The sequence below is a fragment of the Pristis pectinata genome, chromosome 1 (assembly GCF_009764475.1).
Source record: "Pristis pectinata isolate sPriPec2 chromosome 1, sPriPec2.1.pri, whole genome shotgun sequence".
Lineage (NCBI taxonomy): Eukaryota > Metazoa > Chordata > Chondrichthyes > Rhinopristiformes > Pristidae > Pristis > Pristis pectinata.
In genome coordinates this window covers 46,409,873-46,425,830 of record NC_067405.1, presented here as the reverse complement: position 1 = coordinate 46,425,830, position 15,958 = coordinate 46,409,873, and the positions used below count along the sequence as shown (strand labels likewise).

The 15,958-nt window shown below is 36.5% G+C and overlaps 1 protein-coding gene across 8 annotated transcripts in view; it reads left to right on the top strand.

Moving 5' to 3' along the window:
- chn1 (chimerin 1) overlaps positions 1–15,958 on the top strand; it is a 92,220-nt gene that overhangs the window by 55,996 nt on the left and 20,266 nt on the right. For all 8 annotated transcript variants that reach the window (XM_052015313.1, XM_052015295.1, XM_052015327.1 and 5 more), the window contains one exon: positions 14,162–14,239. In XM_052015313.1, coding sequence (XP_051871273.1) covers positions 14,162–14,239 — 78 coding nt within the window. The remainder of the gene's footprint in view (positions 1–14,161; positions 14,240–15,958) is intronic.

The following is a 15,958-nucleotide window of genomic DNA, read 5'->3' as shown; positions in this document are numbered from 1 at the left end:
ACTTTGAATTCCTCCAGCACTTTGTGTGTTGCTTCTGAAATTTTACTGTAGCATTCTGAATGTAATTTAAAAAACAGATTAAATTAAATTTGAAGTTACTTTTTCCCCCCAAGTCTTACAAGTAGCTGATTGAAGGTTAGTTTTGAAATACCTTGCTAATTCACATTTTCTGTAAGCAGTGTTAATTCACAGGAAATTTAATGTTTATAGAACTGCTAAATTGACAATTCCTTACAATGATGGAATTATCTTGTATGCAAAAGGTGCTTCGCAAAGATAGAAAAGTATACATCTGCTGTATTGAGCAATGTTGGTTTTATAAACCATCCCAAAATTCTTCAGAGTGGAAAAGCCCATCTAAACTGTAGCAATAAAGGTGATGGGACTGTTGATTGGATAATAATTAGATTTAAAGAGGCACTAGGGAAGATGAGGGAGGTAGTGAGTTGAAGGAGAATTTCTAGGTGTTGCTGTAAAATTGCTGAAGGCTCTGCTCTTGAAAATAGTGGATGGATGAAGAGATTGTTCTAGGAAGCCAAGTCTGAGAATGGAGCACATTTATTGGAAAATAAACCTGATGGAAATTGGAAGGTTAAGAAAGGACAGGACATGCCGGACTTTCAGGCATGGATTTCCATTTTGAAAGTTCAGCTTTAGGAAGCCAGTGAAAGATTTTTGAGGATGGGGAGGCAGATTAGATATGGGTGCCAAAGCTTTTGATGAAGTGGAAGCATGTTGGAATATTCAATGTTTAGCATAATCAGTGGCATGCTAAATTTATCCCACAAATAAGGGGAACAGAAAACGCTTAAATGTCAGAGGTGTGAGTTATGTGGAGGAGGCTTTAATATTTGAAGATTATCTGTCAGGCACCCAGTTTATACTGCTTAAAATGTAAAGTGGTGTATTAAAAACAAACGCATCATTTTAATAGTGGCTTGTGTAAGCCTCAAGGATACTTGCGTGCAAAATATTTTTTGTGATGATCAAGGTTCACAGAAATTTTGGGTAAGCTTAGACCTGAAAACAATCTTTTTCAATTTTCTAACAGAATTGTTTGAGTTTAAGCTACAGATCTTACAGCCTAGGAAGCTAAATAGTCTGGGTCAGATTCTTCTGCAACGATCATCCATTATCTATGGAATAGGGTGACTCAGGTAGTGTCAGTTTGTGCTTCTCACATGGAATGATTTACTGCTGTGCACTGTTGCAGAGCTCAAAACTGAGAGAACATCACTGAAATGACGTACATAAGAAAGAGTGAATGACTATTGTGATCAAGTTTGGAGCTTTCTAATTTTAGATACTGAACAATTTAAACTGCCAGGCTATACTTTTTAATTTCACAGAACTTGGGTGAATTATGGAACATCGTTTCCAATAAGCTGTGATACCATTCTTAAGGATTTCAAAAAAATTAGCTAATGTATATATTACTTCACTAAGAAGAGGAAATGTATTAACTCTTACAACTGTAAGCATTTAATAACTGCAATTAGGTCACCATTTTATTGAAGGTCAGATACAAGCACTTTGCATCTTCAACTTCCATTTTCTTGCTGCTGTTGTTTTATACCCAGGCTAATGTAGATAAGAGAGGATTAGGCAGTGGTCAGTCCTGTTACCTAGCAGCTGATCTACATATTCTTGTGGCCCCTTGCTTAGATGATGACATGGTCTAACAGGTACCAGTGCCTGGATTGGGTTTATTGCCATGAGGTCTTATGAAATCCTGTTCACTTTGAATGGTATTGGCAATGCTGTGGGAAAGGATAAGTGGCAATCAGAGATGCTTAAAAACTGTTAAGCAGACTTGCACATGTGTGAAAAGCTGTCAGGGTGTTCTGGGCACAGGACCCCAGAATACAATGCCTCAGGCCTTCTCATCCCTTGGTCTGCCTCCCCTCACCTACCTTGCCAGGTGCAGGAGACTCAATTCTCCCAACCTGTGACCCCCCCCCAAAAAAGTGCAAGCAGCATAGACTGTGAGCAGCAGGGCTAGGCACTGGGAAGGTCCAGCTGATTATGAATTATTTGATTAAAGGCGACCTTTTCTATCTATTTTGAGTTTCTTTTTAGAACCTTCTTCCATTTTCTTGTCAACTCATTACTATTCCATACATTCTTTCAACAGTTGCAATGATTTTTGCCCATGGAAAGTTATCACACTTCTTAACATTATGACTTAGCCATTGGGTTGCAATGTAAACAAAATGGAACATACCCTGAAAACATTGATCATTTTCAGCTAATATTGACATTTGGTTATACCTTTTAAATGCTGCCTGCTACTTCATTAGTTTATGATCTGTTCCATTAATGAAGTAGTGACCACTTACGAATAAATTAATTTATTGACTCAATGTCTGATAATCTGTTAATTTGTTACACCACAAATGCACCATACTCATTCTAAGAACTTAATATTTTCTATCCTTTTGAATGTTTAAATTCAGTTGTCATGACCATCAGCCCTGATCTGCTTTCAGTTCTCACCCACTGTTTTACCCCTTCATAGATGGGGCATTTTTGGTGCCTGACAGAACAGGCAGGGGATAGTTTGTGAGGTAATGCTTGTGTGTGCACCCAATGCACTGACTCAATATTCTCAATGCTGATCTGAACGCCCCTTCTCTATTTTAAGTGGTCAAGGGCAGGGGTTCCCAGAAGTTCTGAGATGTCACTTTTTTTGTAAAAGTAGGTTTTGAGATCAATGGTTATGTTGGTCTAGAAAAGAACACTCATGTTGGTTCATTTATACCTTCCATTGGATTTGGAAGGTTTTGCAGAGACCGTGTTGGTAGTATCTTTTCATTGCCTTGAGGTACCTTCTATAGGTAGCCCAAGTCACAGAAACATTTAGGATACAGGGATCGGTGCTGGCCAGTAGACCATAAGTTTTATGTAAGGTAACTACAGAGGAGTCCACTTGCTGAGTTCCACAGTGAAAGTTATTGCCAGCGTCTTCCCTGACTGTCTCCTCCCAGTAACCAAACATCTGTTCCCCAAATCACAGTATGGATTCCATTCATCTAGAGGCACAGTATACCTCCAAGGTGTGACAAATGAAGGGAAGAGCTCCAACAACCTCATGCGGCCTCAGGCCTTTTTCAATCTCAGTAGAATCTTTGAATCTATCAACCAGGACTGTGAATCACCCTTCACAAATTCAGCTGCCCACAGAAGTTTGTCATGATTTTTGCATTTGCTTCATGATGGAATGCAAGCCTTGATCCCAATTAATAGGTCCACAATGGAGCCAATCTTAGTGAAGGCCAACGTCAAGCATCATTACTCTGATACTCTTTCAGTGTTTCTCTCTACAATGCTGCACCTCACCTCCTTAAAAATCTTCCTGAAGGAGTGGAGCTAATCTACAGAACTAAGGGAAACTGTTCAACCTATTGTGACTACAGTCCACATCTAAGGTCACCCAAACCTCAGTAGTTGAGCCGCAGTGTGCACATGTTTAGAGGCCAAGATCCAAGTCATTGTCAACTTGTCCACTCAAGTATACGAGACGACGGGCCTTGCACTCAATATCTGCAAAATAAAGGTCCTCTACCAGCCAGCCCACACTGTACAACATCCTCTGACGATAAAGGTTGATGGTACAACCCTGGAAACTGTGAACCACTTTGCATATCTCAGGACCTACTTTTGGCAAAGGCATACATCAATGATGAAATTCATCATTGCCTTCATGATGGAAGAAGAGGGTGTTCGAAAATCAAGATAACACCTGCAAAAAAAACCCACAATATTTTAATGTACAGACCAATGACACCCAAAAACCTTTACTTTTCCACATCATCTCCCCCATCACTGCTAGGAAAATATCCCGAATTGTTTCTCTTGGATCCAAAATGAATGACCTCACACTTTCCTACATTGAATTTGATCCACCATAGTTCGGGTCACTTGCTTGTCTGCCCATGTTCCTACATAATTTATTTCTCTTACTGTGGGCACTAACTTAGTGCCGTCATAAGTAACTCTTTTCCTTTATCTGGGTTATTAATAAATATAAAAAGCTCAGGGGCTCCAGTATCTGGTACAGTTCACTGAAAAATATCATTACTTACATTTTGTCAGTTAAGTAATATTTAGTTATTTCTAAGCTTGTTCCTATATTGCAAACAACTACCAATGCATGTTATAACATTATTTCTAATTTCATGTGCTTTTTACTTCTGATAATCTCTTGCGTATAATCTCACAAAATGCTTTCTGAACAAACACATAGATGACGTCCTTTCCACCGTGCCATTAATCCATTTCAGTCAACTGTGTTGGTCATATTCTTTGCATTTGATGAGTTGAGCAACATCTAAGCACAAAGATCCAGATTAATTTTCAGGTTATGCTAATATTTGCAATGTTTTAAATTCTGAGCTTCATTCCAAATAGCTTTGTATTTGCAGAGTTATTTCTGATTGTAAGAGTGCCAGTGATCATATTTCTGCAATTTGAAGATAATGTCATAGAAGGCATCAAAGCTCCCATGTGCCATCAGCTGTTGTTTTGCATTAAACTGATATAGAGATGTTTCTGCTGTTTTGGGTGGTGTTGTGACCGGACTCCATACAGTCCATTCTTGTGCTTTCATCTCTGATCTGTAAATGCTTGAAGTTGTCCATTTGAGTTATTACTTAAGACTGCAGTCTGCTTTTAACATAGAACTTAGAACAGTACAGCACAGGAACAGGCCCTTTGGCCCACAATGTTTGTGCTGAACATGATGCCAAATTGAACTAAATCTCTTCTTCCTGAATATGATCCATATATCTCCATTCCCTGCATATTCATATGTTTGTCTAATAGCCTCTGAAACACCACTATTGTATCTGCTTCCACTACTTCCCCTGGCAGCCTGTTTCAGGCACCCACCACTTACTTTCCCCCTCTCACCTGAGCACTTGACATTTCTAACCTGGGAAGAAGATTCTGACTGTCTATCCTATATATGCCTCTCATTTTATAAACTTCTATCAGGTCTCCCCTCAGCCTCTGATACTCCAGAGAAAACAACCCAAGTTTGTCCAACCTCTCCTTGGAGCTCATACCCTCTAATCCAGGCAGCATCCTGGTAAACCTTTTCTGCACCTTTTCCAGAGCCTCCACATCCTTCCTGTAATGGGGCGACCAAAATTGCACACAATAGAGGTTGGTATTTGCAAAATATCAACTGTGGGCCCTTAATTTCTGACTTTTTGGTGTAACTATTAATGAAGTGTAATTTGACAAATTTGACAGCAAGGAAACATTTTTATGTTGCTGATTCCTTAGACAGATGAAGTATTTTAGTTTGACTTGCCTTTTTAAAACTAATTGCATTGATTGTGTACAATTATAAGATGTTAGATATTTGTTCAGCTTGCCTTTTGAGCACTTTTCAACAGTCTTAAAGAAAATTGGTCATTAGAAATTCAAAGGTTAAAATGCTTCAGGTAGCAAAATTCGAATACAAAAGCAAGTGCTGGAAACACCCAGCAGATCAGTTGACACCTTTGGAGAGAAAAACAGAGTTAAGTGTTTTTGGTTAATTCAAAGTTTTCATCTATTTCGATGAATGGTCATCAATCTTGAAATGTTAAAACACTGTTGCTCTCTTTACAGATTCTGCCTGACTTGCTGAGTATTTTCAGCAGTTTCTGTCATTGAATGTTAATACTTACAGAGAAACTATAGTCATCTAACAGCACCTATAATTAAACTATCTTAAACTATTGTGTTTTGTTTCTGCATTAGTTGCTATGCTAGTCATGTTTGATATGACAATCATACCTGCTTTAAGTCTGTATGTGACATAGATAGAGGACTGCTTGTATGCAAATGACCAGTGGCTCATCCATTTGTACCTCCATTATGTAGCTGTTGTTCTGCATTAGTTGTATCAAATCAATGTTTCTTTTTTTAAGGAAAAAAATCATTTTTATGTGCTGACTGTTGGTCATCTTTCATTTCATTTATATTCAGATATAATCTGATTTAAACCAGAGTATTTACATCTCCAGTATAGATAAGACTGCTTTGAAGTTGTTTTAACGTGATTGTTATAAAACTTAAAGAAATTGTTGGATCTTCATCCATGAACCCATTGTCCGTAAAACCTCATTCATAGATAGTGAAGACGCCTATTAACATTAAGAGTTAAGAACCTCCTATTGTATGATTTTTTTCTGTAATTTCTAAACTATCATACAATACATTTCTTCAGAGGTATCAGAAGATAGGAATTCAATATAGCCTGCTAAAGTACTTTGTATTTCACTGTTAACGGCAAAGCTATAATATCCAGAGAATACAAGCGATCATTTCATTCATGCCTATTTAAACTCTGACAATGGATCATCATTTTGGTTCCATGCTGGTTTGAGATGTTAGTTGCACTTGAAATTTAATTTAGAAATTAACTATTAATTGAAATGGATGCTCTTGATGCTGAATTTTTTGAGCCATAACTTTTCCACCAATGAAATGTTGTTTTTCCCCTTGTACCAGGAATTTATATTTCCTTGGGGATCATTTCCTGGTACTTTTACACTGAGTCTATGCACAAAACACAAAATTGAAGAAATCTTGGGAGTTAAATAGCAAGGTTATTTATGTGTCTTCAGATTATTTGTAAAATGCTCTCTTCTCGTAATACTTTTATATAAATTTGTAATATTTTTGTTTTTTCACTTTAATTTTTTCAAAACAAATTAAGATTTAGATTAAATTGATTACTTTTTTTTAATGAAGAAGTTGAAGCAACCAACACCTAGAGATTTAGCAAAATGTCTGAAACTCACAACTGATAAATCAACACATTCATCTGAATATTTTCTGGAAATTTCCTTATTCATCTTTTAGATTGTATTGACTTGCTGTACAGATCTAGAATTGTCTGGGTTTTTTTCCTCTTCTCTTAATTTTGGAGAATGCAGATAGAATGAAATTTACAAGTAGAAACTGAAGACCCCGTTCAACAAATTTTAACATGTAGACCAGAGTACAATGTATAGTTACCCTTCCGACCTTGAAATTTGCAAGTTAATAGAATAAATCACTGTCCAGACCACTTTGAATATAATTTTTTTCCTTCATTTTTCATGACAGAATGACTGAATCCTGAAAGTTGCGGAGTATCTCATTTAGTTAATATTTGGAATGTAAATTACTCTTTTTAGTTTAATGTAATCTGGTTGCTATGTATCTTGGTGAGTTCAGGGATTTTACCTGCCTATAACTTTATTATGAATATACCAACACTACTGTTAAATTTAAATAATCCTCAAGTTATTTTCATTTTGCTCTGCCTTTCCCTATCTACCTAAATTTAATTTCTTTAATATGCAACATTATATTGATAAGGAAATGAATATTTCTCAATGAAAAGGGAGAAAGCACCTCAACTGGTAACTTGATTTTATATGTAAATATCTGACAAATGTTCATCTTTTGCATTTATTGGCTGAAATTATATTCATAAGACAGTAACATATAATACTGAGTTGCTAGGAACTGGGTGAATCAAATGAGTGCAGGTACTAAAATTATTAATGATAAACTACTGAGGATTTATAAAACCAATAAAACAAATATCAATCAAAATAGCCTCATAAAGACAGGATCAGAGTAGCTGTTGAAATCACTGAAAATACTACATCAAAATGTTTTCAACTTTTGAACTGAAAGTACTTTCTACTAGGAGCAGATTAAAAATAAAACACCTTGTTCCCTTTCAACTCGCTGGGGCCCTGGTTCCTACTCTCCCTTTAAACTAACCAGAGCACCATTTCCCATGCTCACTTTAAACTTAAGAGTTCATTGGAAAATACAATATAGTATAACTTCTTCAAAAAATATGAATTAAAAGTATATTAGGGTATTAAAAGGAATAGCATCTTAATTGTTCATAAAATCAGTCAATCCAGCATCATCCAAGTCTCAAGCATGCCAGATTATCAGAGTGTTACTGTAATTCCCAGGCCCGACAGTTAACAAGAATGAATGGTGGTGAATGATAATGGGTGAGGGATAAGGGAGGAAACAGAACTTTAGCTGATTTTTTTTGAAGGAGGAGAGTTGGTGGTAAAGTGAAAATGAGTGGGTATATCAATGGAAATGAGAGGGTAGTAGGAATAGATTTGCATAAACTGTGGCATCCTCCAGCTTGTGTTGGCTTCTGACTTTCTTTATCAGAACGATCGCTCATTTTCATACCATCTTGTGAATCTGTTGATGGAAGCTTTATTCATGCCTTTATTACCTCCATATTAAATTATTTGTTCCAACTCACCTGGACAGCCTCCTATTTTCCCCTTAAACTGCAGTTTATCCAAACTTATGCTATCTTGTACTAGGCTTCAAAAGCTGAATGCCATATTTTCACTGATATACATTGGGTCCCAGCTACTGACATAAAGATCATAAGAAACTAGACGCAGGAGTAGGCCACTCAGCCCCTCAAGTCTGCTCTGCCACTCAATATAATGACAGCTGATCAGCCTAAAGCCTCATCTATTTTGTGCTGGTTCCCCATAGCCCTTAGTTCCTTGATCTTTCAAAAATTTATCTACTTCCTCTTGAAGTACCTCCAATGAGCTAGCCTCATAACAGGTAGAGAATTCCAGATAATTCACCATCCTCTTTGAGAAGAAGTTCCTATGCATCTCAGTTTTAAATGGCTGGAACGATCATGGGTATTCATTTGGTTTATTCAAGACTGATAGATTTTTGTACAGTAAGGGGCTCAGGATATAGGATCATGTGATAAAATGATACAGAAGTACCCAGGGTTTTAATGAATTTTAGAGAGACGAAGGGTCATATTTCTGTGACTCTTACCTGAAACCCTTTGTATTTGGTTCACTTGTTCAGTGATATAGCATATCAACTTGGCCCCTGAAGCCTGCTTCACCATTTAATGAGATTGCAATTGATCTGATTGTAACCTCAATTCTACATTGCCATCTACCCTGTACTTAGAAAGCAATTTTTATTTGTAAAAGCATGGCTGTGATTTGAGAAATGAAATTGCTTAAAGGAAACTTTACGTACCTCTCAGGTCTCCAAATTTAAATGAGTCATCCACTTAGTTTTCACAGATACAGTGGTGAAGTGCTTTATGATTGAAATAAGAGGTCCTTATGCATTTGGATTTGCTCCATTTCCAGTTGTCACTTCTGGAAAAAAAAATGATTAATGTGTCTCTAACACATGTCACTCCCAACCCACTTGCCATTTGCTCAGACTAAGAATTGCTTTTATGTCTTATTTTCTTTTGCTCCCATCTTGCTCCAATGCTTTCATTCTGAGAGTAGTGTCTACAACAAAAGATAGGTATAAAAGGGTAAAATTTATGTTCCCTTGCCCAGTAGAAACCAGACAGCTGACTGTGAAGGGGAGCAGGGAACTCATCCCTGGCTACCTATCCAAGCTACCAAATCTAGATGGTTATGACACACACATGAAGTTCATGTAGTCCTCCTTTAAATGTATAGGTCAGGGTCCAATGGCATTATTGGGGGGCATTTTCTAATTTGGACAAAGCCTGAGCAAGATAGCAATCGTGGTTTTATATCAGACCAAACTGGATCTAGACAGGAGTAAAAGTAAGGTAAATTTTTAACAGGAAGGGCAACACAGTTGTTCCAAGCTAGTAGGGTAATCTTGATTCCCTGCAACTACACCTCTCCCTGACCGGATACCTGTCAGACTGCCTGCTCTGGAGAACTGGTTGCCTCCTGCTACCAGGTTAATGGCCAGGTCATTTTGGTTGGAACATCTACCAGTAGCATCTAATGCCCTGCTATTAAAATCATTTGGTTATCCCAGCTTGCATTCCACCTTAGCGTCTTGACTTAAAATGGACTTGCAGAGTTACTAGGCCTAATTATTACTCATAACTATATAAGAAATAGACATTTTTCTTTTTTTACTCCTAAATTGAATATTATAATTGAGATTAATAAAATGATTGGTTTCACTAATCAAAAACTGTGGAGCAAATTGTGCAGTTTGCTAGCACATTGTTGTTAGTAAACAAGCTGATTAACATTGGCAGTATTCAAATAGATATCTTAAGATCACATCTTTAGAGATGTTGTGATTAATTTAGCATAATTAATGTGTACCATTTTGACACATTTTATTGCATATTTAAAAGACTAGTTTAAATAATAGTTTCTCTCAACACAGTGAAACATACTGTTTGTATGCAGTAAGAAAACTTTTTATAATTTTGAAGACCTCTATTAGATCATCACTCAACCATTTCTCAAAGGACTCAGTAATTTAATCCTTTCTTGATATGTGTACACCACATTACTGGCATCACCCTTGGAAAACTTTGCACTCTCTCCAGTGCCTTTGCATCCATTTTTGTAACGTGGCAAATACAGGACATTATCAAGCAGGCCATTAAACAGTTTCCTAGCAATAGTCATGAGCCATTCATCCTCCACTAATCCTCTGCACCGCCAATATTACAAAAAGGCCCTCAGGTCACAGACCGGCTACCTGGCAGTAGCTCAAGACTACTGTTGGGAACCTAGATACAGACTCAACTGATCTTCATTGAAAGATATTCTGCCACCAGAACCATTTAAATAGATCATCAGTGCACAAATTATGCTTTTGCCACTGGAATATTTTCGAGGACTTCTGCAGTTGGTCCACATTGTGGTTCCAGGTAGTGTTCTTGTGGTATATTTCTCCCATGTCAGGAACTGCCCTTAATGCTGCCTGGGAAGCAAAAAATGGGAGCAGAGGCAATATCAACAGCAATTCTTTGCATGAAAAATCCCTTTCCTCCCCAGTACACCAAGAATCTTGTTATCTTTAATCCTCACAACTATTGTCTGATTGCTGTACTGCAGTCCAACCTTCTGGAATTTGACCTCAATTAACCATAAATATTCACAATAATTCAATTTGCGTTTGCCCATTGGTTCATGTTGAATGAAAATTGCCCTTAAGCATATTTAATGATATATCTTGTGTTTACCTTTCCTCATACTAAGCCAGCAATTGCTATTACCTGCTATGTGGAGAATTGCAGGTAATTACTGCAAAGTTTCCATTGTGAGGGAGGTTGCAAAGCTTCCATTGTGAGGATACTTTGATAATCAGGGGAATTGACCTGTCATTTCTGAGCTTGGACCAGGGAACTGAATCCAGTTGGCTATTCAACACTGACAAAGACAATGGTAGTGTGATTGTTTGAGGTGAAGGCAAGCTGTCATCAGGAGGAGGATAACTGTCCTTCCCATGAATCTAAAGTTATTCTCCTGAGACAACATCTCGCACTCTGCATGCAAACAGAGTTCAGGAAACGATTTGGTTGTTTTCAGTACTATACTGTACTTCGGAACCTGTTGTCAGCAATGTGAACTGCCATGGAAATTGTTAGAGTTTCTCATTCTGGGTACTGTTGTCATGTCTGTGGATCTCACCGTCGCTGCTCATTGGATTGAATGGTTAACACAATTTAGTGTTGCTTTCCTCTATTCTCTAAGCTATTCTGCACAACCCTATTCCTAGTGCACCTAGCATTTCCTATTCTAAATCCAGCAGCTTTTTTTTTTAAGTACTTTATGCCTTAAGCCTTTAACCATCAGTAGTCCAACTAAGAGGTCTGATACCTGTGGCTTTTATTGTTTGTCCTAGATCTAACTCATTTATTCAAGGTGGTTTGGTTTGCCAATTGATGGTAATTGCTGTATAAAGTGCTCATGATTCTAATCTCTGAGCTTGTCAAATCAAATGAAGTTGCAACTTCAGGAAGGTAGCTCTCCATTTCTTGAAGTAATAATGTGGCTTCAACATGAGATGAAAGAGAAGCATAAGTAATTTTTTACATAAATAGGAGTAGTTAGAAATCAGTGATAAATGAAAGTAGCTAGAATGTATTGGATAAAACTGAAAAACAGAGTTAGGTGTGAAAAGACTCTGGAAATTGACTTGTATAGCAATGCCCATCACCACAGCTGTGACCTGCCCCTTCTCCTGATATCCAGCCTTTATAGGGGTGAGAATGTGCAGACAGGCTCAGCTTCTTGCAATTCCTGCCTGATGCCCCGAGAAGTGCAATCTTCCCCTTTAAGAAAAGAGCAAGTGTGCCTGTGACAACGCTGTGAACTACTTTGAGAATGTGCCGATTGTGGTTGAATAGAGCAAATGTGTAAAAGCTGAGGCCTGGGGAAAAGAGCAAGGTTTGGAGATTTAGATATGTGAATAGAATGAGCAGAGAATTGATTGTGGTGCAGTGACTGTAGGAGAGTGAATGTAGGTGTTGAAGGTGCATATTGCGAGCAATGGGCCTGAAGGTGTAACAGAGTTAGGATTCTTGCATTGACAGCTCTGAGGCTATCAAGCTTTTTTTAGACATTGAAACCATTTCCTGGCAGTTAAACTACAACCATTGACCTTTCTACACCTCACCAGCAGTGAAGCTGTTGCCTGGAAGACATGGTATTCCCTGAGTGAATACAAAGACTTCCAGGCAACAGCTCTTGCCTCCATCCTCCTGCTGACCTCCTGAACCAGTGACTTCAGTGCTGCATCAGAGAACTTGATTACCCATTATGGGCTTTTTCCAAGCTTAATGCATCCTTCAAGGATCTTTGTTGTCTGGCCAGAGAGCAGCGTCCTGTCAAGAGGTCCTGGTTCCTTTTAAATGACTCTAAGAACACTCTATTTTACTTCTAGATTGGAAAGATAGAGTAGTCCATATTTAATCTGCTATTTTTATATATTTTATGTGACTGGTTTGCCCTCATGTCCTCAGTGATGTAATAAATGCTTTAAAACCTCATTAATATGTATTATAAATAACCTCGATAGATGCAAGTGTCATGCAAACTAAAGCTTTCTAGAAATAAAGAGAAATTTAAGATCTTGGTCTTATTTGATTTAGTTATCAAGCTGAGATACTTCTCCAATAACTAATCCTGTTTCTGGTGAAACCTCCCCCCACCACCACCCCCCCCCCCCCCCAAACCAAGTTTTACAGTTTAAACTGTTTAATACCTATCTAATTTGAATATATTCATTAATGTGAGAAAAGAGACAAAATTATGGTTCCATTTTATTTCTGCCTCCATGAAACAATGATGTAAAATATTAAAGTGTTTTTTTCTCTATTTGTAAGTGGAAGTGTTTTCAATGTTTGTGTGAACAGTTTTGTAATTCTCAACATTTCATAAGACTGAATAAGAGAATATATATCCAAAACTGATTGTGATTCATTTAAAATAGTTACATGGTGTTCTGTTTTAATGATGCATGAGTCATTCATTGCTCATTACTTTCCGACTGATGGTTGTTTTTTAATCCAACGTGATGAAAGCATCAGTCTTGGGAGCAATGGATCAGTGCCAATGATTTTCTATTGGCTGGCTGATTTCTTAATACGACTGACTAATTCATTGCGCTTACTGAAACCCAACCCCCAACCCCTCCCCCTCACAATTCCCCTCCCTCCCCCAACTCCATGAGATTAATGTTGTCAAGAGCTTGGTATCCACAAACTGGTTGACAGCACGACTTGGAGCATTGTGAATTCAGGAAGCCATCTGAACAAATGTGCAGAGAGAAATATCCTTAAATGGGTGCTAAAGCTGACCTCAATTTAAAGATGAATTGCTAACTAGATCAAATGATCTGGGTGTTTTCATCTGACGAAAGGAGAATACTTCAAATTGTGTGCTAGTTTTTTCAATTTATTTCATTTTTCCAAAGAACGTGTCTGACGTGATCTGTTGTAAGATGAGATAATGAAAGATTAGCTACTTTGTATTGCTTTTTAAAAATATTGTGTGTCAAATGCAGAACTTTATTTGGGTCTTTTCATTCTTTAGATCACTTCATTTTTAGAGTTAGAAGTGTGTGAAATTTTTATTCTTTGGTGTAGCTAGACAAAGAAAACCTGTTAGCAACTTCTCATTCAAGGAAATAATTACTCCAGGTTGTCAAAAAAAAATTGCACCATACAACAAAAATGCCATCCAAGCAATCTTGGTCTGATACAAAATCTTATAAATTCCGAATTCGTGAACCTAAGCAAGAGAACCATCGTGAAATTTTAGTGGAAGTACTAGGAATGAAAATGGGACCCCAAAAAGTATCCTCAACTATGTGGCAACCACTAAAACAGTTTGCTTATTCACAGTTGACTTCACTTGTTCGAAGAGCCACACTTAAAGAAAGTGAACGGATTCCCAAATATGAAAAAGTACATAATTTTAAGGTAAGGATGTGAAATTAATATTGTTAAAATAGATATGTAAATGTTTTAATTAATTTGTTTGATAATTGACTTATTAATGATGATCTTCAAGTAGTGTTTGTATTGTAGAATTGATTATAATCATGAATTTAAATTGCATGTTTTTTCACTATTCCAATTGATCAATTATCAAAATGAATTGCTTTATTGAAACATTATTTAAATTGTAACATACCTGTTAAATTTACAAAATGACTCACTAGAGAGTACTGCATGTTACATAATGCTGTCTGTGGCAATTTCTTCTGATGTTATTACCTTTAAATTTACTATGCATGCAGTTAAACATTCAAGAAGATGCACTAAGCCATCTTCTCAAATTCAAATGAAAGAAAATGAACAATTTTAACAGTAAAATCTTCATACTGGCAGTTCTTTGGAAGTGTTTCAGGAAATTAATTTTATATTTTGTTGCATCTTCACTTAATACAACAGCTGAGTCCTTTCTGCATAGCCAAATGAGATCTCTTCTGATATTTGTTGCATATAATCTGCGTCGAGTATAAATTCAGGTATTTTGACTGTTACAAGCAGCTGGGCTATATTGTTGGTTCTAATGCTAATGAGGTGATGATGGTAAAAGATAGCACTAGCACTAAGGATTACTCACAAATGTAAAATCTATTATTTTTAATATTGTTTTTACTAGACTCTGATAATTAGAAAATAATCCCAACAGAGATGTTTCCATAGTTTAATCCTCTGCTAATAGAATAGAAGTGCAGAGGTTCATGAGATAATTGTGCTATAATTCTATTTTTCTCTGTGTAATAGTGATAGAGTACTAAAACATATTTGCCCTTAAGTAATGATTATTTAACTCTTTCTAAATATTTATGACAATGACATAAAATGTTCCAGTTATATGGGGTTGTTAAAACAGCAAATATGTCCCAAAGCACTTAATAACATTAATTGTTAGAAAACAATTGTAAGGGGAATTAATTCCTTAGGTATTTTTCTTAAACATTTTCAATATTCAGTAGCCTCGTGTTTTGCTGTTTTATCTACAGAAATGCTTAAGCATTCTTTATATTTCAGAGCTTTTGTAATCACTGTTTTTCTAATGTTTAACTGAATTAGAGAACAGAATAAATGCTTCTTTGATCAGAATTTGATAGAACATTGGTACCTCATTACTTAATATTATGCATGCTTGTTTGCTCTTCCATTTACGTACAACCACAGTATGAAAAACAGTTTAATTTTACTCTACTTATTTTTAACACCACCAAAGAAAATTTTGATTATGTGTTTGTGTATAGCAATAGTTGCAGCTCTCTGGTTTGGTTTAATTTAGTTTATATTCAAACAACTTGAAAGGGAAAGCCTCAACCATACACAAGTTCAGATAAATTTATTTTAGTATATTCCAGGATTTACTAAATGCACCTATGATTTTAAAAAGTTACTATTGGAATAAATTAGCTGTGTTGTCTTGTTTTTCTGGAAATGGCTATCATTAAAATATTACTGTTCCTGTGAATCTAAAAATACTAATACCGCTTGCAGTAATGTAACTGGTAGTTGCCATGGTAATGTACCTTTACTTATGTCCAATATGTTATATAAAAAGGTTTGGTGGTTATGAGTTCTGCATTTAATGTTTTAATTTCTCACATAAAGACTATGAAGTATTGTGAGAACAAAAATTGTATTGAGAACACCTGGGTCTCGATC